Here is a 26,309-nt window from a genome sequence, read left to right on the forward strand (position 1 = left end):
TTAAAAAAGGCTTGATGTTAAATAATTGTGAATGTGTTTAGTTTTTTTTAAATTAAAATAACCCGAAAAAAGCATTAAAAAAAAACCGCCGATAAAAGACGAATGTGTATATGAATATTTTCGAAGAAATCCTAGATTCGTTCAACGTATTTAGTATTTTCACATAAAAATATCGACTTCTAACAAATTACGGTGATCGCTCTATTAGAAAGAACTAAACTAAACGCGCGTTTAGCGTCATACGTAAACTCGAAACTCGCATAACCTCCATTCGGGGCAAGCTTCACACGGTCGCAGGAAGTCGCCCGCCGCCCGCCCGCCCATTTGAAACAGCCGCCATGTTGTCCGTGTCTTCCGCTCGGCGAAGCACGAAGCGGAGGGGTGGAGACCAGTAGAGACAAACGAGATTAGCGATCTGCCGATAATTCGGTGCGTGTTTTCGCGTACGTGAACGCCGGTCGTATCGTCACACAAGTCGCCTGTTGAGACATCCCGAGAACGAAACGGTGAGTGTTTGAGAGAGTGCGAATATCCTAAACTCTCGATCGAGTCTTTGCCGCGTCTTCTCCAGCGAAATCGGAGTTATCTATTCGACCGCTTTCTCTTTCTCTCTCTCTCTCTCTCTCTCTCTCTCTCTCTCTCTCTCTCTCTCTCTCTGTCTCTGTCTCTGTCTGTCTCTGTCTGTCTCTTTTTCTCCAGCGACGTAACTCCGTCTTTCGAACTTTTAATCCATCGTGCTTTTTGTGTGTGCTCGGATAAACATATAATTGAGCGGGTAATATTGAAGCCGGCAAAATTTCGCCATTTAATTATGACTGGTAGATACGCGAAAATGAGTGCATTCGTTAATAAACGAAATAAACGAAATACCACGATTGGCTTTTCTCCCAAGTATCTATGACATCGAAAATTGATATCTTTCAAGTTTGATCATCGGCTATTGAATGGAAAGCAAGCAGGACAATCGAAAGTGCAGGTGAAAAAAAAATAATTTTGGAACCTGTCTCATGATATAGACATGTTCTTACTGCACTTTCTTACACCTTTCGAGCTTAGAATGAATATACACTCCGATTTTACGTAAAAAGAAAAGCAAGTGGAAGCACACATTACCCCCTAGTAAGCAACGGGCTCTCATCCTTCTAATCGCATTTTCTATACCTTATATGCTTATCTGCTTCTCATCCCGGGGAGACAAACGTATATATCCATATCATTTTATAAATAAAAAAAATACAAAACACACATGTGCAATTAAAATAAATAGATTTACATTGTTCATATTCGTGAACGGATCTCGAGATTCGATCGTTTAATTTAGCACTTTGCACGTACGTAGTGTTTCACTTCAAGTGTGTGTGTGTATATGTATGTGTGTGTGAAAGGTGCAGGTGAGAGCATAACCGATTAAAGGATCTCTCATTAATTTCTGTCATTACGCGCGGCTGCCTGATCGATCACTTGGAACGTTCTAAAAATATTTCGCCGATATACACGTACCGTGTACACTTTTCCGTCCCGCTGTTCATCGTGAAATTTGGCGCCGCCTGCCAAATTCTCGGACTTTTCACCAGCGAAAAGTTTCTATATCGCGTGATAACGCGTTTTCTTCTTTCTCTCTTTCTCTTTCTCTCTCTCTCTCTCTCTCTCTCTTTCTCTTTCTCTCTCTATATATATATATTAGTTTGTTTATATATATATATATACATATATTTTTCCTAGTTTGAACATAGTGATGTCTGACCCTACGGGTGATCATGTAGATGTGGTGGACGAGGAGTTGGAGTCCGATTATAAGCCTCCGCCGGAGAAGAGTATCGAACAGATCCTGGAGGCGGACAAAGAAGATGAAAGTTTACGCAAGTATAAGGAGACGCTTCTGGGAGAAGCAAAAGCTGGTGGTATCGTAGTGGGTGAGTTTCATTTATTTTACATATGTATAAAAAACATATGTATAAATGTGTTTAGGATTTGTTCTTATCATCACTTATTGAAGTTATTTATATCAATTATTTTCTTTGCACTTTTTGCTTTTATTAATGTATAAAATATTTGTATTCCATAAAGATTTGATCCCATAATTTTTGTTAATTTTATGCAAATAATTCTTTATAGTTATATCATAATGGTTGTGTATAAAATACTAAAATATATATATATTTTTATTTATCTTTATTTGTTCATTAATAAAAATGATAACCATATATAGCGATAGCATTTAAAAAATGCAGAAAAAAAGAAAACTATTTTGTAAGATTTGCACAATAGTAACAATAGTTTCTTGCATGCTTTTTTAGATCCCAATGATCCTAGAAAGGTAATAGTAAAGAAATTGGCGCTGTGTGTCGCCGATCGGCCGGATATGGAGTTAGACTTGACCGGTGATTTAGCACAATTGAAAAAACAGACATTTGTCATCAAGGAGGGTGTGAGCTACAGAATCAGAATCGATTTTATAGTACAGCGTGAGATTGTGCATGGATTGAAATATGTTCAGAAGACGTATCGCCTTGGTGTGCCTGGTATGTTTTTATTTTTTATCATTTTGTGTTTAATCCAACATTGACTGATGTCATATTTCTTATTACCATAAATTTCTTGTTAATGCTACAAATGCAAATTAGGAGTTACGGGTAAATGAAACATATAATAACCTCTACATAAAGCATGGTTGAACAAATTTTATATCTACAATCTCTTTTGTTTCAGTTGATAAGATGACACATATGGTAGGCTCGTATCCTCCTAAAACAGAACTTCAATCTTATACCACCCCACCCGAGGATGCGCCATCCGGCGTCGTAGCGCGAGGTTCTTACAGTGTCAGTTCTCTCTTCACAGACGATGACAAGCACGAACATCTCAAATGGGAATGGGCGTTCGAAATCAAGAAGGATTGGAAAGAATAAATCGTCTTTTATCCTGTTTGGATACAAGGAAGTCAGGAAGACTATAATTTACAATTCCTAGCCTTATCACACTTTGCAAATAATAATTAAGAATGTGAAATGCCAAAACACAGACTTGGATGAATGATTTATAATGTTTTTTAGTTGTGGTCTCGGCGTTGCCATAAAAATTAATAATATATTTTAAGTAACAGAAGAGAGAAAGAATATAATCAATATTTATTAAGAGTTTTCTTTGTAATTGATTGAATTATTCAATCATAAAAGTAGTACTCAAGAATTGCAAAGTATACGTAATCTTTAGTCACTAGTACAAGCAGACACCAGTAGTAATGACTTAAGCGACGCACGACGTGACAAACCAGTGTTTCCAGGAATGATGAGTATTAGATGCATGAGTGAAATTTATAGTGAATGTTAAAGCCAACATTTGATCCACTATATATGTATAATATTAATTAAGAGTAAAAAAAATGCTCCAAAATATTTAGATAATATTTGTACAACATGATTTTCGGACAGCGATCAGAGTTTGTTTGATTATTATATATTCGTCACATATTTAACATTCTATATAATGTTATACAAAATTATATGTTAAATATCTATTAACTAAAAAAACTGGTGAAAGAAAGGTTACAAAAAAAGAATAACACTACAGTACTTCTATTCTTCTATATAAATTAGAAAATTTCTAAAAGATCATATTATGTTCATAATAAATTTTGAATAGCAGATTAGATTACATTTAACTGCATAACATATTATAATCAATTATTTATCTCACAAATATAATAAATTTTATCTTGCAAAATAGATGACACAAATTTTTGCTTACAATTATGGTAATATTATTATTTATAATAATAATGAAAGAGATGTAGAAAAATTTCTCTATATTAATGACTTTTAATGGTTTTATATAATTTTTGTATTAAAGATTAATATTTTATTTACATATAAGCACATATATTAAATTGATTGATTTTTTCTAATCAAAGATGTAAAAAAAAACCTTTCGATAGGTAGTGCCATAAGTAGTCTCAGTTAATTTTTGATCGTTGCCCGATAAGATGATATTACACTTATATACCTTTATTTTGTAATATAATTATTTCTATATATTGTAATGGGCGAGAATATATTGATTTAGTTATAGTTCAAGTATCTGATGGATATGAATACGCACTTATCAATAGTAAAAATCTTGAATGTTTTACAAACAAATAATTATGGTATTTTGTTTACATACTTCTTGCAGGAAAATTACGAGGATTATTATCGGGAATAATTTTAACATAAATACTACATTTGTGTGTGCAAATTGAAAGTTCCAAAAACCATATCCTTCATGGAAAATAGTGAATGCGTTTATCACGCAAGTAACTAGAATCATTGAAAACCCTAATTACCCTAGAAACGCGCACACCACCAACAATTAATTAATGTGTAAAAAAATTTGTATATTTATATAATCATATTGTATTAGAGTCTGTGGTGTTTTTTTCGATAATCATACTGATCAATCGTATAGGAATGCCACGTATTTGTACGATAATGAGCGATGACAAAGAGAAGAATATATATTAGTATAGACATTTTGTACCTTTACTACGAGCTTCACGAGAGAAACAAATAGATTGAGAATAGTTATCTCATTGGAAAGTTACACAAAGTATATATTGATACATACGTATTTGTGCAAATGAAATAGAATCATATTTTGTATTCTTCATCCAAAACATATTTTTCCACAACACAAACAACATAGTCGTTTCGATTGTGCCCTTTTAGCTCCAATAGCATCTTTTTTATCATCGAATACAAGGTGATCCTTAGTTTTCCTTTATCGCTCTTATTTGTACATTCATTTGTATCTTGTAAGTGATGGGAGAGAGGTAGAGAGAAAGAAAGAGAATCTTCTAGAATTGTCTGGGATTATTTAAGCTTAGGATTTGAATGTACTTTGTATATCACGCGTATTCATTTGTATTATGTGACGCAATATATATATATTGTATGCGGCGAATCCGATTACTGTATAGCAAATATACAACTTACGTCAATATTTTCTTCGCCTCTCTTTATCCGACATTACGCTTAAATATTAGGTACATTTCATTTTATTTTTAGATATAAATTGATGAAACTCTTATAAATATTGTTATCCATTATTGAAATATATTTTCAAAATCCAATAACAGTAAAGCTAATAATACAAAGGGTGCCATTTGTTCAAAATTGATATAGATTTTTATAAAGATATATGACGTTTTATTTAGAATTATGCCAATCGTTACCGAATGTGCTATAAATATTTCTCGACACTTGAAACGAATTGGGATTGTTGATATCAAATCATGATAATGCACAGATATCTTGTATTATGTTAGAATTAGGTTTATACATCTGGCATTCGTTTTCGCAGTAGCATGCACGTAACATAAATGAGTGTCTCTAAAAGTGATCTAAAAATTGAAAAAAATAATAAATGGAAACAAAATTTTGCTTTTCTTTATTTTACAAGAGCAAGAAATAGAAAGAGAGAAAAACTCGGATCGTTTATGACACTCTGTAGTTTGATATAAACTGCTATAATAATAGCATTACCGAAAAATCATTCAATCAATTATTTATAAACATACTATCATTCATATATAATATACTGTCAATTAAGATGAAACATAGTTTTTGATGTAAAGTATTTCAATGTATATATATATATATATATATATATACTTTTGTATGCGTGTATGTATATGTTGTATGTATAAAAAAGAAGCGTCATTATATTGCTTTAAAGTATAATAATAATGGTGATAGCAACCCGAAAAAATATATATAAATTCTCATATAATATGAGTTTATATTTTTTGGGGAAGCGTCGCCGCGATCGTTGCTGGTGGTGATGTCTATTGCGATTGCAACAACTCGGCCACGGTCATGGTCACGGTCACGGTCTACTCTTTCGCGGAGCTTTCTCGTGGCGCGCGTTCTCTCTGCTATCCGTCGTGCCGGCCGGTCAGCGAACTCGGCCGGCTCGGGCTCGTCAGCGACGCGTTTGCGCCGTGCAGAGTTGAGACGCAACAAAAATGCAAAGTGCTCACAACGCAATATTAAATTCGCAGAAAGTGAAAAATTAATCGCAGCGAATATATTCAGCGAAATATATTTGTTCTTATCTAAACTCTACAAATGCGTGGCACACAGTGATTCACAGATGATATTTTCTCACTATTCTGAATATATCCCAGAATATGAGAATATTTTGTTTAGAGTTTATTTTCGTTTAGAATTTAGAGAATTCACTTGTCACTTTTCAAATTATAACAATGATTCTCAAATAATTTTCCAAAACAATTTTCTGATTAATTTTTAAAATACTTCATTATTAATACGCACCGTTATCTATCTTAAATTCTTATTGTTCTTATGTTGATCCATTATTATTATAAATAGTAATTGTACATCTGAGAATTTAAATTTTCTTATATCATCTTTTTTCATGTTTTTCTTCTTTAAAATTAAGAATTTTAGTAACAGATATTTTATTCTGACAAGAGAATTGATTTTATCAAAGATATGTGGACAGAAAAGGAAAAAAAAGACTGATACTGCGCTTTCCGTAATTTCGGATGTGGGGAAGATGCTGCAGGAAAATCGAAGGGTGTGGCATTTTCATGCGTTTAATTAAAGTTATTGTATAGTCGCAGAATTAAGGAATTATCATCAGTGATTTATTGCACGACGAGAGCGCGAAAGAATTTGCGAAGAGAGCTTCTCTCAAAAATTAATGTAATAATTGATAATAATAATTCTTTCATGTCCGTAGTGCCATGAAAAATGCAAATTAAACGTGCGGATTGAGAGAGTGTATCTTGTCATATAAATAACAAAATCTATTTATAACGAAAAGGTTTCGTTAAGTGGGAAAAAATCAATTGCCATAATCATCGTTATTAGAATATAGTATAAAGACGCTTCTTGTTATTGCGAGAGAGCAATCACTTTTTTATTTTATTACAAAATGATATCTTCATGTTGCATATTTTTCTATTATTAGTGCATCTTTCTTTACTTACGGAGTTGAAGCATAAATTATGCTTACAGTAGTATTATATTGCTCATGAGGAAATCAATTATCCAAGCTCATTGATTGGATTGCAAAGTAAGATTTCTGGGTAATCAAGTGTGTTGAACTTGTGCAATGAATAATGCTAAAACATCAGTTAACAATAAGATATATATCGTCATCATACAGAATAAAACATTGCAATGTTGATGATGTGCATTGTAAATAATTGCAAACAAAAGTGATCTTGGATTTCATTTATCAAATTGTGATTGCGATAAATATCTATATACAAAGGAATTTTTAATTGCAGGCTTGTGCTTATCGAGCTTGTCGAAACGTGATGAAATTTAAAGCGATTTGACAAACGAAACACATAACGCGAAGCTTATCGATGTTCTCTCTGTTATCTTATAATAGAGTTTAAAAAATAATTCTAGAATATAACTAAGAAATTGAAAAGGGGCATGGGGCAGGCGACGAAATTTTACATGTTGACGGATACGATTCACGAAACGATACGAGTAACAAAGAGGAGAGGGACGTTCTCTCGTTGAAAAAGACAGCATGTTTCCGGAAAGCGAACGATCTCGGACGGATGCGAGAGGTTCTCGTTAGACACGCTCGAAAAAATCTCTGGCTCCTCGAGCCAAATCAAATTAAGTAGGAGCTATTCGACTAATTAAGGATAGCTTTTTTAATTGGTCGCTCAGCCCAAACGATTGTGCTCAATGCGAAACTTGTAACGGAATCTCGAGTTGTCATTAATATATCCTTGGGTAAAATAACATTGATTGAATCCTAAAAGCAAAAAATATTAGTGCTTATTTAATGAAAGAAGAAACGCAAGGTAGTGTGTATTATGATAATGCGTTTTAAATATCTTTTATATGCAATCGCCGTTTGATAACACTCTTTAATCTTTAATAATATTAGAAATATTATGTAATATTATTAACTGAGAAATTTTTATTAATACACACATACATTTTAATATTTAATATTAAAATCAATTAAACTCAGAATTGTAATCTTGTGATTAGGTAATATATGAGTATATGTGTAGATAAATGTGCGCGCACACATATATCATGCATTTTTAATCGTAAATTGATATCAGGAAATGCAGAGAGGAAAAGAACCGTTAATGTAGATTTCTTCATCATTATCGCGAATGATATACGATCGTGTGCTTTAATTGGAAAGCAAACACGTGCGCTTATTAGGCGAGTATTACCGAGTCAGGTCAAACTCGACCAAACTGGTTTGGTTAATCTCATCAATCTAGTCGGCAGAGAGATTTGCCTGACAGATTGGATCTGAGAAATCCGGTTATAGATCTGGAACAGATCGTTGGATCTGTTAGCTTTAAGATTTCCTCGCGTGCTCTCCTTCCCCTGTTATCATTTAGGAAGCAATAGATGCGATATCGTCTAGATTCCCCGGATATCATCGGGATATTTCCGTCGAGTTTCAGCCCATTTGATCGTGCAATCATGATGCGAAAGGCATCATTGAATTCCACCTGACGAGAAATCGCATTACAAGCGGGAGATGGCAAAATTGATTAAGTATCTGGCAATTTAGCTCGGTAAGATTTCTATCTCCTTGCTATCTCCATTAATAGAGATTTTTGCGGCGGTGAAAAGCCGGCCAGAAATAGAAAAAAAAAAAATCTGGCTGTACAAGAGTATTTCCATTATCGGAGAAGAATGAAGCAATAGAGGGAAGAAAGAATGATAACTTTAAACGAGATTGAAATTCTGCGCTTAAATGAACGCAAAGGTTCCGTTATAGAAATCAAACGGGAGATTGAATGGGTCGAGACAGCATAATATTTATAGAAATGCTATGATTATTTATTACAAGGGGAAAGATTTTTATTGCGAGTTTTTTGATAAATATAAACGAATGATTTTGTTATTTGTATGCGCTTTGTATCGTATTGTAGCAATGAGTATAATTATTTTATGATAAAAAAAATGCCATATTTTTATGTAATGAAAAGGATATCCGACGAGAGATTCTGTATGCGATGACATAATGTCCACCGTAATATGTGAGATTGTCACTTGATCGAAAAGGGTCCATTCGTTCGCTCGCTGACGCGCGGCTTGTCGTATCGATTGCGCGAACGATGTGGACGCGATTCGTGCGCGAAATTATTATCGCGACGACCGGCCGACAGCGCGAAAAACACGGACGAGGTTCACCGCCCTTATACAATAACCGTCGACAGTTCGATGCGCGTTTATACCACTCGCACCCAACCCTCTCTCTCTCTTCCTCCTTTCCCGCATACGCGACTCTCGTCTCGTGCCGAGTCAGCTGCGAGCGATGGGTCCAGATCGGTTTCGCTTCGTTCGCGCTTATCGAACAAATATGTCACTTGTTCGCGTGAGATTGATCCCTTCGTAGCAGTCAGATTAACGACGGGTATCTGTCTCTCGTTGCGATTAATTCGTGCTATGACAGGGTTCCCTGATTATTAGATTGTTGCTCGCAATCGGCCCGTGATCTTATAACCGAGGCGCAGATATGGGGGCCATTTCTTGAAAGCTGTCACGGCTCGAATTCTTCCTTTTAACAACGGATAAAACTTGAGACTCGTTTATATTCGAGAAATAAGGGAAGGAATAAGGAAAAATAAAATCTTGTAAACGAAAAAAAGTTGCAATCTGTATCTTATAACATTGACTTTGATATAGCATGTATTTTTGCGCTGTAATGAATGCACACGAGGATGTCATCGCCATCGCTAGAGAGGAGAAAGAAGAAGAGCGAGAGAAAGAGAGATGCGACAGCCGTCAACCCCTACCCTCGCACACGCTCCCGCGTCGCCGCAACGGGGCCTACCCGCACCCCGTACCCGCCTGCCTAGGAGCAGGAGCAGCGGTCGACGTTGTAGTTGTACTGTACGCCTGTACGGCGGACCTCAGTAGCGTGACGAGCGTCGATTCGTGCGTACGTTCTTTCGTTTCTCGCGTACGACGCTCTTTTCCTTCCGATCGCTCCGTCGTCCCGTCGTTTTATCTCGTCCTCTTACTCGCGTATTTTTTCTTTCTTCGTCTCTCTACGCACAATTCGGCCGAGGTGCGGCCGAATCGCGAGTCGGATCGAATCGTGTCGAGCCGGGACGAGACGCGCGCGCGTGTGTGCCATCGACAGGAGCGGGCGTCAAGAAGCCAACGATCGAGGGAAGCAGGACTTCTTCGCGAAGAAAGAGCAAGAAAGAGAGAGAGAGAAAAAAGGTAAGGAGAGAAGCCGGCCTCAGCTTCCTGTCCCTCGTGCTTATCGGCGGAACACGAGATCGCGAATTCCTGCTTCGGATAACGTTCGCGTGCGCGCATCCTCTTTCCTCCTTCCCGGTATCCTGCGTATACCGGACCTAAACAACGACGCGATATCCTAGTAGACGATTAGGGACCAGGAAGGCTACGTCATTTAGACGCGTTGCTAGGGAGTTCTTTTAAATATCTCTGGGCAGTCTTTTGGATGGTATTTTTCGCTCTTTTTACATACGCCAAGTACTTGGGCTAAAATTATATATAGTAGATGAAAAGTTCAATACCCCTTGACGACAAGGGGCATGGGAGGGTGCGACGAAGACAAAGCGTACCTCGGTTTCACGCACGGCGCGAATGACGTAGCGATGTAAAATTCGAACGATATACAATACATATATTGCTGCTCGACGACCAAGTCGAAACGACCTTCCTTTTTCTTCACACTTTTATATTTTACGCGTCTATTAAATTTGCTCGATATTAAACGAAGAATAAGATCTATTTTACTCTCTCTCTCTCTCTCTCTCTCTCTCTCTCTCTCTCTCTCTCTCTCTCTCTCTCTCTCTCTCTCTCTCTCTCTCTCTCTCTCTCTTAATTCAATTTTAATTACTTGTAATTTTTGTAACTTGAAAATTATTGGTCCCTCTATATATTTCGTATATTTTTATTAATCAAAGAGGTCCGAGTGGATAAAAAAATATCTCTTGACAGTTTTAATAAATCAAGATTTAAATATATTATACATCTGTATTATAAGTAAACTCAAAGAGTTATTAGAAAAACAAAGTTCTATTCGCGTTTTTAGTATCGGGATATATCCTTGGCTAATCGACACCGACAGACATTAAATATTCTATATTATATAAGATTTATAGGAAAAGAAACGACTATATATATATATATATATATAATCGTTAATTTGATTCAGAGATAGTATATCCCGTAATGAGATAGACAGAAAATTATACGAATCAGTTATACGAATATCATTGTCATTGTGCATGACCCCTACAAGACGATCGTGCCTGCGATCAGAACTGATAATCCTCGCGAGAGCTCGTGCAACCTTGAAGGGATCATCACGGGGACAGTTCCCATGGAGACCGACCGGGAAGCCCTTCGAGAGAGAAAATTCGTACGCGTGGCCTTCAATCTTCGGATATACCAACTATTTTTATCGACCTTCGCGTGAGGGACGCACCAGCGGGGGAGTGCGTGCCTTTTATTTCGTACGGAAGCACCGTTCTCGCGAGTGCGGCGAGTGAGTCATCCTAATCGGTCGGTTGCGAGTTCTCTGCTGGTTTTGCCCTGCCAGCTGGGTGGGGTCGGACCGGACCACCGGTCGAAACGAAAGGGCGTATGACACATCGGTATTCCGAAGGAAAATAATCAGGAAGAGACCGAGAACCAGTCGTATTCTATTGTCAAAATTTAAATTTCGTTTCTGTAGTTTCGCCCCCCTCTCATTTTCTCTTCAATTCGACAAAATTTCGGTAAAATTTGACTCGTTTTGTTCGAGACACGCACTCTTTAGCAATAGCTTATTTTATCTTCGTGAAATCTCATTGGAATTTAGCATATAGATCATATAAAATTAGTGTTTGTTTCTAACTACAAAGCTCTGCAAGATCGATCGCTCGAATAAAGCAGACGAAATAAGTTTTACCTTTTTGTCAATTCTAGTGTTGGGTCCGCCGCTTAAAACGAGAAGCTTAAAAATCTTTTTACGTCCTAAGTATTGTACATTAGCAGATTAAACACGTCCAGGGGATTCGTCGACGACTTGAAACGCGTGGGAAAGTTATTATAGAGATCCCTGATAGACTCCGTTATTTGCAGGTAGCTGTATAATTACATACATCGCGAGTAAAATCCGTGACGCGCATTATTTTCATTCCCGAGTAAATGGCTTCCGTACGAAATTGAAATTCTATTATGAATATAGTAAAATAGAAATTGTATTATGAAAAATTCACTCAAGAAACTACATTGACAAGATTCTCTTCATTCATATTTTATATGCGTGATTAAAAAATGATTTGAAGTATTTTCTATTTGCGATTGTGTGTATCAGATCTTATTCTTACAGAATAAAATCACGAAGATATGAAATTAAAATAAAATACGGAAAAAAAATAATCTCGATTTGCTGTTTTATACGATTCAAGATTTTCTAGATAAGGAGAGAGAATAAAACTCACACAAAATTAAATTCTTAATTTGTGTATATTACTTAATGAAAATACGTTCTTTTGACGTCTCAACCGCGATAAATTAAACGCGAAATTTCACATTCACTTGCATTCAATTGTCGGCTAATACAAAGTCTATATTGTAGCGATAACACAGTATAATGCGCGAAGAATGGGAAAAAAAACAGTATATATCTGGTATAATAAAACAACTCGTGATGATATAAAAATAGACAACAATCAAGCTTGGCGAATTATCACTGAGACTAATCGTAGACATTTAAACCCGAGCAATAGAAGATTCATATATTTAAAAGGATTGCTTTTTTTCATCAACGTATCAGTTAACTCTATGCATTAAAGTATTTACCGTATGTCCATTAAAAATTTCAAAATATATTCTATAATTAAAATATTTTACATAATAATATATATATTCGTTTATATACAGGGTGTCCCATTTTAAAAGTTCCATCCTCATAATATTTCAGGATCAACGTTTGAAGGAAAATGACTCGGATAATAGTTGTAGGGAACAAAGGGGGCTATCTAATAGTGACCTTGGATTTGACATTAAAGGTCATTTTCAAGATCATTTGAAGATCAACTTCCGTTTTTTAAACGGAACCCCCCCCCCCCTATTTTTCATTGCATATTCTTGTAGCTTATCTCGAGAGCTTTCCAAAACACTATAATAAAGTATTTTTTCATTAAGTACTTTTTGAGTTATTTTATATTTTAATCTGACGTATTTTGATGTAAAAAAATAAAATATCTCGTAAAATATTCAATTTTCGATAATCTTATCGTAATACTTTTATGTACAGAATAATGAAACAAATCAATTAGTGCCAAAAAAGAACAAATAATTGTTTTAAAAAATACATTATAAATAATTTTCTTAAAAACAATTATTTATACTAATTGATTTGTCTCATTATTCTGTACATAGAAGTATTACGGTAAGATTATCGAAAACCAAATATTTTACGAGATATTTAATTTTTTATATCAAAATATGTCAGATTAAAATATGAAACTTTTAAAATGGGACACTCTGTATATATATACGTGTGCGCGCGCGCTATTGTATTAAATAATGAGAAAAAATGAATTATCGATCGTTCGATCATTACGACAACATAAGCATCTCGTCATGATATAGGTATATCATAATACTTAATCATCTTATCGCAACGGTATAATATCCTTGAAAGTAATACGACAAAAAGGGCACAGTAAGCACGTGCCCTCGCAAGAAACGCGAGCACGAGTTTCGCGTTCGTACACATGTGTCGTATTAATTTCTTGCCGCGATTTTTCACGATGCAGTCGCAGCTGCCACTTTCGAGTGACATTGCACAAAGGAAGAAGAGAGAAAAAAAAAACGCGCACGATATTATACACCAAAAGTTGGATCGCTTTTCTTTTGCTTCAGAGAGAAGCGACATTTGATTATTTCTTTAATCAATAATAATAAATTAATTAATTAATACAAAATCTTTCGGTTTGTACGCTTTCGCTTCTTAATTCGCACGTATACCGTCATCTCTTTTTGCATTGACATTTGGTATCTCTGGATCGCAGGAACATTTAACATCGCGGAAGTTTCTCATGCGATATATACTTACGATACTGAATTTTCACGTGACGATACTTGTTCTAGCAATGGCGCATCTTGTATATTACGTACAATGAACCATCCTGTATATTGTATATCGTTGTGCGATGTATATACCGGACGTTTGTATGTACCGTTTGTTGTTCCTCGCATCCCCGCCGCGTCGAACATGATGCTGGATCTTGCCTGCGGTTGTGTTATTCGCGCGCATTTTTTTTCTTTATTCTCTTTTCTTAAATCCCACGGTAATCTCTCGCGTTTTCGACGCATAACGGATTCCGTTGCCAGCTCGAATGAAAAGAGAGGCTCGCGTGACTTTATCGTTGCAATCACGTCGGAAGCATAAGTAAATCACTTATGGCTCATATTCGAGCGTAAACACTGTGAATTTTCTCCAATTAGTGTCAATAACTTGAAACGAGAACGCGCGAGCCACGTTGTTCTGTGATTCGGAGGCAGAAACGATTAATTATTGTCCAGATATGGAATGTCAGAGTCCCCTTTTAATAAGCCGGAAAGTTAGTATCGGTTCCAGTAATAAAAGTCGTCTCGTTATTATAAATGAATATAATTATATTATCTATTCTTTTGTATTTTTAGAAAATATATTTTAATAACTAATGTACGCATATGTTTCATATGTTCATAATAGAATTTTTGTAGGTGATTATTTTTTATATATTTTTATATTTTCTATTAATTAAATAGAAAAATATTTTCACTCAATTATTCTCATCTTTATGAGAGAATTCTCCTGTACATTTCAAACTTCATCTAAAAATATATATCAATGGATTAAGACATTAATATTGGATGATTCTAATATCGCGTGTTACGTGTCATTAATGAAGAAAAAATATATCCATCATTAGAAACATGAGAAAGGGAAAAAAGACCGTATAAAGGTATAATCGAACGAGATGATGGTATCGATGTCCTCGGTGATAACCAAGTTCGGCCAAAGACCCGTCTCTGTGGCTTTTCTTGGACCGATACTTGCATCACACAGCTCGTAAAAGTATGGCAGGATCGTGCCACATTTATCGTTCTAAATCCGATCGGCGTGCTTGTACCTTTAGATCTCTTTATCGTCGACGATTATTTATTTACTATTTTATTATCATCGTGTTGTCCTCTTGCCCTTTCAAAATTTAACACGCGATATTCTCTGCTATGTATCCGATTTAAGTATATATATATATATACATATATAAAATTTAATAAAATTGGTAAAATTTTAATCGAATAATATTGAATCGCTAGATTGAAGAGAGTTCCCGTTTGATTTCCTCGATCGAGTCGCTCGAATTGAACGTGTCAACGCATCTTTGCGCTTTAACGCATCGTCGTCCTTGTTCACTGTCGTTGAAAGTACTTCCGTTCGTGTTCGTGACAGGAAAATTTAAGAGCGATCTTATCTACCGTGTGTTGACAAAGCGACGCCTGCTTTCATTATTCAGCTCTGTGCAGTTTGAATTTTGTTGCCAGATGAAAATTATTTTGTATTTACGTTAAATCAATTATAAGAAATTATAAAATTGCAATAGATATTTTAACGATAGAGATGCACAGAAAGCAAATTAAGAGAAATTGAAGACACTTAAGCATACATTAAGGTATATTTATCGTTATGATACATATAATCAAATGATTTTATCTTCCAATTTACAAGTATAACTCACGTATAATTTTTCACTTGTGTAAGCGATGAGAAATAATTCTTTAGCATATATTGAACGAAAACTTTACAAAAGAATTTTACTTCGCACTTTAATTGAACTCATTAAATTAAATAAACATTGTGTTTCTTGCCCGTCAAGCTACAGGTATCTTGAATATCACGGCCACGCGTGCTTCCTAAAGACCAAGGAATTTCTTTCACGAGTTCAAGGACCTCTTCTTCTTCTTCTTTTTCCTTCTGTTATTCCTGCGCGTAACGTTTTACGAACGTGTTACATGGGAATGCTTTAATTCACATACCATTTTATCGGTGGCGTAACATCGCTTTTATGAGCGTCTCGCGCACAATTATTTCGATATGGATTAAGAACTTCGATCGCTGTGCGAAACGAGTCCTGTTTCCGAGTCCAGATTTACGGTGTGATTACGGTATTGGTGTGAGTAACCGGTTCAATGACACGTCGCGCATCAAGTTGAACGGCTCATTTACATTTATCTGCCACTTGCAGTAGATGCCTATGACTATATAGGATGTCTCGCGTATAATCAGCAAATTCGTTCGACACGCTCTTTGACGAATTGGTAGGAAATTTTAATGAATCGTAAATTATTAATTAAAAATATAGATTTTTCGACTCTGGGGGTACGCTCCATTTCTTTCTGTTTCTTTAGATACAAAATACAGTAATGAAAGGTTCATACCCTCTTGCATACCCTCTCGAATATTCTCATTCGATCGACTAATTTAACGGTTACAGCTACGTTACTGGCGAATGTCCATTTAACTGGCACGTTTAACAGGAGTTGATTCTAAATGATTGGCGAGAAAATCTCGAGACGCGTATATGATTGATCGCGGACGATAGGCCAGATATTAATTTTAACAAATCAAGCGGATTTGCATATGCGATTTTATCCCATTGTTGTGATGTAAACGCTAAAAATAAATTACGCTTCCTACATTAAAATCCAACCGTTAAAAAAAAACCTTAATATTAGTCATGTCAAAAAAAACTGTAATATAAAACAATAAGCAATTTAAAAATCGAAATCTTTCGCAATTGATTTCCATAAATTTTAATGAAGTGTATAAAGTTTCTACAACTTATTCAAATTATTAAATTTAATTTACTTAAATTTTATTGATTTTTTTTTAAGTTTGAATTTTTTTTTTAATTTTGAATTTTCTTATGATTTTTGTGATATGTGTATTAATATCATAGTAACAAAAGACCGAATGCGTCTTTAGACATTATAATTATTATAGTGCCCTATTATAATTATTATAATGGGATTATTACAACGAGAAATAAAATTGTGATCAAAATGATGAAAAGGGGACGGAATCACAACGGGATGAGACATGTATAAATAAAGTGAGAAGCCCGAAAGGGAGCATACTTATCTGGCAAATAATAGCGGTGTTTTGTCTCGCGTTAGTAGACGTTTGCTGGCGATAACGTTGGGATGAAACTCTCTCTCGAGGATCAATACGCGCAGTGGCGGATTTCTCAATCGGCGCACATGAAACCTCCCATGCTTCGGTGCTTTCCCCACTGAACGTGACTTATAACGCTCGTGTATCTCGTAAATAACGAATAACATAACATATTTGTTATATGTTATTTCAAAGTAATATGCACAGCGGTTGCGAAAAGATATTCGTATAATAAAGCTTATATCTAAAAAGGAAGGAATAAATTATTAATATTTGATTTAATAATTAAACTTTAATTAATTGCATACGTAGAATATGAGAGTAGATATCTAACGCAATGTAAAATAATTATTTTTATCTTCTTTTACATTAAATATCGATCTTTTACATTAAATGTCATTCAATTAAGATCGATGAAGATAAATTTTGTAAAATCTTCTTTGATGCTTCTTTAATCGGTGATATTATTAGTCACGAGCTTAAGAATTTTCTTTAATACTTATCATATACGATACTTGAGATAATTATATTTGAGTATAACTTGAGATGCTTTTAACGAACAATGTTATATAATTAATGTGCACATTTGTTTTAGACGTTGAGAAGCTACTTTGAGTAGATTTTGTAATTCGAGTAAGAGCAACTGCGAGTTTGTCCAGCCACGTCAGTACGATGCAGAGCAACGGTTCGGAGAATATAGGATCTGAGAACGGTGTCGACAAATCGGGATGGACAGTACGTGCATTAATTAATTGAATATATATATTAACTTAATACACCCTGTCGCGAATTTGTCGAAGTTATATGAGGATACGTTAAAGGTATTGCTGAAAAACTTGGACCATCGATATCTAATTTATATTCCTTCATTTTTTTAAATGAAAAAAATTGTTACATTACGTATATTAGTCAAATTATGTATAATATTGTTGATTATAATGATGAAAAAAATTATCTTATTATTTAGATTGCTATTAATTGTATTTGACAGATTCAACAAACTTCTTAAACTTAAACTATTTATTTAGCGGAAATATACAATGAGCGAATTATAGTATAATTGATATGTTTTTTTTTCCCCCTTAGGTTGGATTGATAAACGGAAAGTTTAAATATTTAACAGCGGAGACATTCGGTTTCAAGATAAACGCCAATGGTTCAAGTCTGAAAAAGAAACAATTATGGACTCTGGAGGGTAGCGAGCATCAGGTTTTCCTTCGCTCGCACTTGGATCGATATCTAGCAGTCGACCAGTTTGGTAACGTAACATGCGAGAGCGAGGATTCATCAGATCCGGGATGTGCTTTTCAAATACAACTCGCGTCTGATGGTATATACGAGCTTTTGGAATCCTTTTTACGCGAATCAGTGTCATTTATAATCTACTAAAATTATCTTATTTATTTTTTACTGATTAATTACGAATATCTCGATAGAATCAATTTTTGTATTGTCACATCCGACATTTACTTAAAATCGGGGCTTTGTAACGAATAATTAAAATTTATATATTTGTATATGTATATTTTGAGGTGTGTGATTCTTTCAATATACGACAACCGTGATAAATTTCAGGCAGCGGACGATGGGCGCTCAAGAATATTCAGAGAGGCTATTTCTTAGGCTCGAGTCAAGATGAATTGAAGTGTACCGCTAAGGCTCCGGGAGAGGCGGAATACTGGCTTGTACACCTTGCCGCCAGACCGCAGGTACATCTTAAAAATACCTGTTGCATTTTCAAGTCTTGCAACCGAAGCATTTACGTAATTATGGATCCGTGGTTTATGTAATCTAGGCGTTGCGTTATATGTACACACAATTTCGCTAATTGTTGTAATTTCTTGACCAGCGATGTCGGAACAGATTAAACAATCTTAATCTGTTCCGACATCGCTTCGTTCTTTTATGATTATATACTATACTATATGGATATCTTTTTAAGTTCTTTTAACTAACTTGAGGATAATTGTGAAGCATTTTTCAACAATTTAAAGAATATATATATATATATATATATATATATATATATATTAAGAGGATAATACTAATTTTAATACTAATTTTATTTAATTGGCTAGGTGAATCTTCGATCGGCCGGAAGAAAACGTTTTGCGCATTTGAGTGCGACTCAAGATGAGATCCATGTGGACGCGCCAGTGCCCTGGGGTGAGGACACCCTATTTACATTGGAATTTCGTCCAGCGACCATGAGCGACGATGATAGTCACAAGGATCGTGCTAAGTCTGAAGGCGGTCATTACGCGCTGCATACGTGCAATAATAAATATCTCGCACGTGACGGCAAACTGTTGGACGCTTGCACGCGAGACTGTTTGTACGCTGCGGAATTTCACGCCGGTCTTCTCGCCCTTCGGTACGTAGATAAAACTATCTTAATGTTAATTAGCAATCATTTCGTTCGGCCTTCTGTATAATTGTTTACACGTATAAAAAATATAATAATCATTTCAAGATACGAGATGATGTTAATCGAACATTTCGATATCTCGCAGGGATATACACGGCGCGTATTTAGCACCGATTGGTAGTAAGGCTGTTCTAAAATCAAGATCAACGACCGTTACACGTGATGAGCTTTTCTCTTTAGAAGAATCTCTGCCACAAGCATCATTCGTCGCGGCGTTGAACCAGCGATATGTTTCCGTCAAGCAAGGTAGATTTCTAAACTTTACTGCGAGATTTCTAAACTTTAATTGGAGATTCCTCGTTCATAAAAATGCGGATTTACTTATTATTAGGAGAATTATTAATCAAAGATTGATATCACGATTTTGATTAGGCGTTGACGTGACGGCCAATCAGGACGAGATCTCCGGCCATGAGACATTCCAGTTGGAGTTTGATCGGGTGACGAAACGATGGTACGTACGAACGATGCAGGATCGTTACTGGAGTCTGGAAGCCGGCGGCGGTATCCAGGCATCTGATCACAAGCGGTCATCGAACGCACTGTTCGATCTTGCGTGGCAGTCAAATGACGGCACGGTCGCGTTGCGCGCAAACAATGGAAAGTTCCTGGCGACCAAGCGATCCGGTCATCTCTACGCGAATGCCGACTCGCTGAACGGCAATGATTCCGATGCTGCAAAGTACTACTTTTACCTGATGAACCGGCCTGTATTGGTGCTGCGATGCGAGCAGGGCTTTGTCGGGCCTAAAAGCGCGGCCAGTACTAAGCTTGAGTGCAACAAGGCTACCTACGAGACGATACGCGTCGAGCGGTGCGAGCGCGGTGTGGTCAGATTTAAAGGTAATTTTCTCTTTATGTAATTTATTAATTTCCACGTTAATCAAATTGAATTAATCATTTCTTTTGGAAATTTTAAATATATATTCCATAATATAATATAAATATATGTGATATGTGGTAGTCTCTCTCAATTTAAAATAAAATATAATGTATATATAAAGTCAAATATAGTAACGTAATATAATGGCTATTAATTTTATCATTGAAAGAAATAGAATATTGTTGTATTTATTTCTAGATTACGATTACTTGATTTGATTTTATCGAGCGTTTATTTATTCATATAATAAATAGGACAAAACGGGAGGTATTGGCACGCGGATAGCGAAGGAGTGACCGTAGATTCGGACGTACCATCCGACGGTTTTTACCTGGAGTTGCGCGAGCCGTCACGGATCTGCATCAAATGCGTGGACGGCCGGTATCTCACCGCGGGCAAAAACGGCGCGCTGCGTTTAGGCGAGTCGGATTACGAGTCCGCCACGAAATGGGAGTTCTAATGTGGGCAATATATATAATAACGTAAAAAAACGTGCAACGAGCAAGATTTGTACTCCACTGCCTCCTCAGCTTTGGTCGTAACTCGCACAGTATCATACCCTTCGAATAACAGTGGTAAAAGATTCGCAATTTGGACTAATTCCTCTGCGGCGTACTTAATTAATCGAGCATACCGCGTTGAGCAATCAGCATAGAGTTAACAGTTTACAATGTATCGACGTACGATTTTCTTGTTTTCGAGCTTGATAAAACGTTTCGTCAGTCCGCAGTATATTCCAAACTGACGCGATAAACGATTTATCCTAAAATCCAAGACCGGCTTGGATACTTTCATAACTGTCTAGGATCTATTTTATACATAATACACAAACTTTTATACCTGTATATTGTAAGTATAACTTGCCACGTTGCGAGCTCAATATTATACTAATGTCTTTCTTGTGTACTATTCGTATACTGAATTTTTTATCATAAATAATTTTTATTATAAAAATTGGTAATAATTGTTATTATATTTACTTATTTTATATTAATGTGTTTTGTAATATGATAAGTTTGATAATGTAAATCATCAATATGAAAAAAAGAAAAAAGGGAGAGGGAATATATAGATTCTTCTTTCTGCTCGCAACGTGATAACAAATTGCTACAGTTACGAGCACATTTTATTCATTAAGCGAATTATTTAAATGAATATAAATATACTCTTAAAGAGATACATTATTTGAAAGAGAGCCAAATCCAATAAGTCGACCAATATTCGCGACCACTGCCTGATCGATTCAATATCGATTTCACATTTCACAGTTTCCATTACCAAAATATATCTGTTACGATCGTAAGTTAGGCAAAGCGCATTTAATGAAACGCACACAGAAGAGTTTTGCTATATTCTCTTCGCATGCTTCACAACATTTATACTAGCCTACCACATATATTAAATAAGGCCAAACTAAGGCTTGGTGATGGAAAGATTTGCAGTAGCATACAGATTACGCGTTTTTGTTCGCTTTTTTTACGTTTATTAAGAACGATACACTTCGACGGATATCACGCGTTTTTAGTAGTAAGATAGACTTAATCTTCTTCACTTTTCGTAACAATAAACAAATTGGCGGAGGATAGCCTATGTTATATGTTTCACGTTTTACGAAATATAGTACTATATCGAATAGAATTGTATGAGATACGAGAATAGATATGTCGGATAGATTATTTTGAAAGACATTGAAATCAGTCTCGTGTAAATATACGTTTGCCTCTTCAACACATTGTTGTTTTATAATCGTAATATATATTATCTACGCCTCGCACCACTTAATTTTATACGTTACGAGAACGGAACGCGTATTTTTACGACGCGAAATGTATGAAAACCGTGATCGTTGAGTATTTTATACCTTTGGATAAGATGTGTCGATAAAATATATGTCTTCATCGATCACGATGATATTACATACACACAAAACTTCTTTATATACTTATGTAAGCGGCAATCTCTTTTACTACTTTTTCACAGTAGAAATGCATTAAGAATAATGGATGTAATAAATTAAAGGATATAATAAAAAAATTTTTTATTGATCAGGATTTTGACTGAATTGAATTGTTTATTCAATCAGATGTAATTCTTTTCACAAACTGATATTGTATATATTACAGAACTATATACAGAACGATATAAAGAACTCACTATTACATCTATTGTATTCGATTTTAGTAACATATTTTCTATGACTAATCTCTATAATATATTTTCTCTCACATAAAAATATTATAAGAAATATACTAATGGTATCATTTTTTTATTTACAGAGGTTTCAGTTTGGAAAATTTATTTTATATGTCAAAAAATTATATATATAAAGGAGTGCGGGTAACAGAATTTCAATTTTATTTCTCCATTACTATGCAATATTTATTAAACACTTGTTAAAAATATTGACTTTGAGTCAGCAACAGAGAACTATATCGGATATCAACAAGACGAAAATGGTAATTAAGGTTGTCATAATTTTTATGAGTTATCGCCTAAAATATTTATTATAAGTTTGCTGCCATTCGATGGCGTTTAGCAGTTCGTTCCTCCAATTCCGTAAAATGTTTAATGAACATCAATTTTAATGTTGGATACATCAAAGGCAAAAGCGGCAGTTGCGATAAACTGATGTGCATATTATCATATGCAATACCTACATTTTTCAATTTAAAGCTATTTTCATCATCGTTGGGCAAGGGAGGTATCACTGGGTAACGTTGACTGAAATGCGTTAATAGCGTGAACTTTGATCTCATTTGTTCACCTGCCTGTATGGCTTGTGAGGTGGTCGAATGTAACTTTATCTTTGCTTCCTTCAATAGATCGTCCTCCATTGTTGCTTCGTGAATCAGTAGATCGCAATCTTGACCGAGTTTCACAAGATTTTCGCAAGGCATAGTGTCACCACTGAAAATATAAAATGTTGTCATGGTTCATGTTTATCATATTAAGATAGAGTATCTATTTCAAACTAAATTATAAAATAAATCAAAGATCCATTGCGTTTAGTCAAATTGAAGTTAATACTGTATACGAAAAAATTTATAAGAAATTATTATATATATACCTATATACTATTTTCTTCCCATTATTAAGTGTCACAGAAATACCGAAAGAATAAGAACAATGCTTGACATATGTCGTTTTCACAGCTTGTACATTTAATGTTTTGTACATATTTTGGTATTTGTACTCCGCCGGGTTATGTGTGTCCAAGAAGAACTCATTGTTCGGAATTAGCGTCATTTGATGCAAAATAGGTTCGAAACGTCTATGATAAGATCGCAACCACATAGCAATATATGCCGGCGCGAACAGGTACAAAGGATCTTGTGTGACTTTTTTCCTTCCTTTTAGAAAACCGACCAATCCAATATGATGATCAGCATGAGGATGTGATATGTACACTGCCTAAAATATAATTTGTGCAAGTATTACAAAAGTCACCATCATTGCAAAATTATGAAAAATAGAAACATCAACAAACTTTAATCGTTTTTATGATGTTATCCATCTTGTATTTTCCATAGATTTTCGCAATCTGTCCAAATGTGCCTTCACCACAATCTAACAACATACTGTGATTTTTATCCACTCGTAGGAGTATACCGCTCGTGTTTCTAACTTTACTCGGAACGCTGGAACCAGTGCCTAACATAATGATTTTTGGGTATTCCTTTCTAATAGATAACTTTTCCGTTTGAATATTGATGTTTGTTTGCAGATCTTTCAACATTTCTGAAAAGCCTTCGATTTCGAAAACCTCTTTCATATATTCTTCTGGATGCAACAATACTTCATTCTTTGTATCAAATTTCAGTTCTGGTTGTAAATGGATAATGTGATTTGTTCTGGGACGATATATGATGGACAGATCATTCGGCTAAAAAAAAAAAAATGTATTTGCAGCAGGATATGAAAAAATATTTAGATACTTCCGAAATCAAGAGAAACAACTTCGATATGTCTCACCCACATCTTACCCGTATTTTCTTTTGAAAGCTTTTTTCGTTTAAGAAGGGAAATATTTCAGAGTGTAACATATGAAGTTTGTGCTGTTGCCTGTGAATTGCTTCAGTGCCCATGCATTCATTTTCCTCATTTATTACTATGTGATATGTGTTGCGATCAAATTTGACCATCCATTCTATGTAACGAGGGTCATCCATTACCCTTTGAGGTGTAAAATGAACAATGCAAAATGGTGTATCACTCTCGTCCGACATTGTTGTGTGATGTCGCGCAAAGGCAGGCTGATTTACAAAAGATTCTAAGTAATCTTCCGATGGGCATTCTACAACTGTACATAAATAAAGTGTAAAAAAAAATATAAAAAATTTGTTCAATATTAATGCCTAAATATTTGTTAATCGTTTCAAAACATACTTAAGAAAATAGGACCTGGCGTCGTTGGAGAACAGACATCTGTGCTCAGAACAACTGTACCATCAGGAAGAGTAATATCTTTGCCAGCTTTGAGCTGACCGAATAAAGGACCAGGTTTTATACCCTTTTCCACACACTTCTCCAAGGATAATGTGCCTGCTCGAGGGTGCAATCTACAAATATAGGACATTGCACTCGATATCCTTGTGTTGTCAAATTTTTCTTCAACCTTTTGTGTTTTTCTCTCCTTCTCTATTGTGTTATTAAATATTCGCTTGCCATTAGAATTGGTTGTATAGTCATAATCATCGATATCATCGATCACTTCTTCTTCTATATCTGTAGATTCTTTCTGTTGTGCACTTGATTTAATGGGAACGTATGATACAGATATTACTGAATCTGTATATGGCTCTGATTCATCGCACTTTGCTTCATGAATTTTTAAAGCATGCAACATCACGAATTTCTTGATCGCATCAAATATCTCTATAGTCCCTTTAGGGGCGTGCACATTAATTTTTGGCACTCCAGCGTCTTGTATTGTTAAGAGCATTCCTGGCATGCCACCTAAGTTATTCCATGATGTTGATGTTACAAATATGTGTTCCAACTTTGTTAATCTATATTTATGTTCATACGCTAATCTCTGTGTTCCCTCTCCACAATTAAAAATATAGCTAGTGTGACCTGCTGTTAAATAAACACACTTTGGCGCACCATAAGCCCCGCTTCCTAGAATCTACAAATAAATTTATATATTATATTAATCGATATTAAATACTAAATTATGATTTAAGAGAATATATTCTTATTCAAAAGAGTCTAAAAAATTTTTCAAATATTTGTTTTTTATTATTATCATTTATACTAACCTGTAGTGACACATTTGCATTGCCAAGATATTTTAAAGATTTTTCTTTGTGTTTTTGCCTCGTTCTTTGCATAGCGAGTATGTGCGTAGAGGAACGCGGCATGGTTGTGTAATATTTACAACAATTTTGCTGCAATTTGTGATTTTTTATAAAGAGCGATAGCAGCGTGTGATAGTTCACATGATACACGGATGAGACTATTTTGGACTTCATTCGTTTGATTTTTTGTTATCGTGTCAAAACATTCGTCGGTAGGGACTAAATAAGTTATTCGGATGCGTGTATATATATTGTTCAAGCGTGAAATCTGATCATTTCTAATGCAATACGAATTTAACCTCATTGCACATTCAACCAGCGAACTCACGTCAGATCGTGGAATTTTTAGACACGTGCATATGTAGACATGCGCAGTAATGTAGTATTAGCTGGTAGTATAATAACATAATATATTTTACTGAAGTGATTCATATCATTAGACCCAGCACAATAATAATAGTAACAAAAGTTAAAATAACAAAAATACCATTTCACTGTC

At 35.1% G+C, this 26,309-nt stretch overlaps 3 protein-coding genes across 8 annotated transcripts; 2 read left to right on the forward strand and 1 right to left on the reverse strand.

The window, feature by feature from the left end:
• The first annotated feature begins 335 nt into the window (after positions 1-335).
• On the forward strand, positions 336-5,034 carry LOC138937176 (rho GDP-dissociation inhibitor 2-like). 3 transcript variants are annotated; one of them, XM_070303175.1, is made up of 4 exons: positions 336-506; positions 1,723-1,913; positions 2,298-2,522; positions 2,710-5,031. In XM_070303175.1, the coding sequence occupies exons 2-4, from the start codon at positions 1,736-1,738 to the stop codon at positions 2,907-2,909; spliced, it is 603 nt and encodes a 200-aa protein (XP_070159276.1). In that variant the 5' UTR covers positions 336-506; positions 1,723-1,735; the 3' UTR covers positions 2,910-5,031. The 3 variants fall into 3 exon arrangements, with proteins under 3 accessions (XP_070159276.1, XP_070159275.1, XP_070159277.1); XM_070303174.1 differs by lacking the exon at positions 336-506 and adding an exon at positions 724-976 and having other exon boundaries at positions 2,710-5,034; XM_070303176.1 differs by lacking the exon at positions 336-506 and adding an exon at positions 1,047-1,119 and having other exon boundaries at positions 2,710-5,033.
• Positions 5,035-9,900: 4,866 nt separating this feature from the next.
• Singed (fascin domain-containing protein singed) lies at positions 9,901-24,820 on the forward strand. Of its 4 annotated transcripts, none has more exons than XR_011447430.1 (11): positions 9,901-10,232; positions 17,795-17,934; positions 18,286-18,529; positions 18,775-18,908; positions 19,278-19,573; positions 19,713-19,873; positions 20,000-20,470; positions 20,765-22,456; positions 22,787-22,966; positions 23,047-23,937; positions 24,041-24,820. XR_011447430.1 is itself a non-coding variant. In XM_070302523.1 (8 exons), exons 2-8 carry the CDS (start codon positions 17,872-17,874, stop codon positions 20,968-20,970), a joined length of 1,575 nt encoding a protein of 524 aa, XP_070158624.1. In that variant the 5' UTR covers positions 9,901-10,232; positions 17,795-17,871; the 3' UTR covers positions 20,971-22,514. The 4 variants fall into 4 exon arrangements, 1 of the variants encoding a protein (XP_070158624.1); XR_011447431.1 differs by having other exon boundaries at positions 20,765-21,359; XR_011447432.1 differs by having other exon boundaries at positions 20,765-21,085.
• Rnasez (ribonuclease Z) lies at positions 22,677-26,178 on the reverse strand. The gene is made up of 6 exons (XM_070302522.1): positions 25,772-26,178; positions 24,897-25,638; positions 24,494-24,810; positions 23,998-24,393; positions 23,578-23,921; positions 22,677-23,417 (listed from the first exon to the last, which is right to left on the reverse strand). The coding sequence occupies exons 1-6, from the start codon at positions 25,982-25,984 to the stop codon at positions 23,015-23,017; spliced, it is 2,415 nt and encodes an 804-aa protein (XP_070158623.1). The 5' UTR covers positions 25,985-26,178; the 3' UTR covers positions 22,677-23,014.
• Positions 26,179-26,309: the final 131 nt, after the last annotated feature.

This window comes from Polyergus mexicanus, unplaced genomic scaffold, assembly GCF_030449975.1.
Source record: "Polyergus mexicanus isolate NDT 795.1 unplaced genomic scaffold, iyPolMexi1.0 SCAF_10, whole genome shotgun sequence".
Taxonomy (NCBI): domain Eukaryota; kingdom Metazoa; phylum Arthropoda; class Insecta; order Hymenoptera; family Formicidae; genus Polyergus; species Polyergus mexicanus.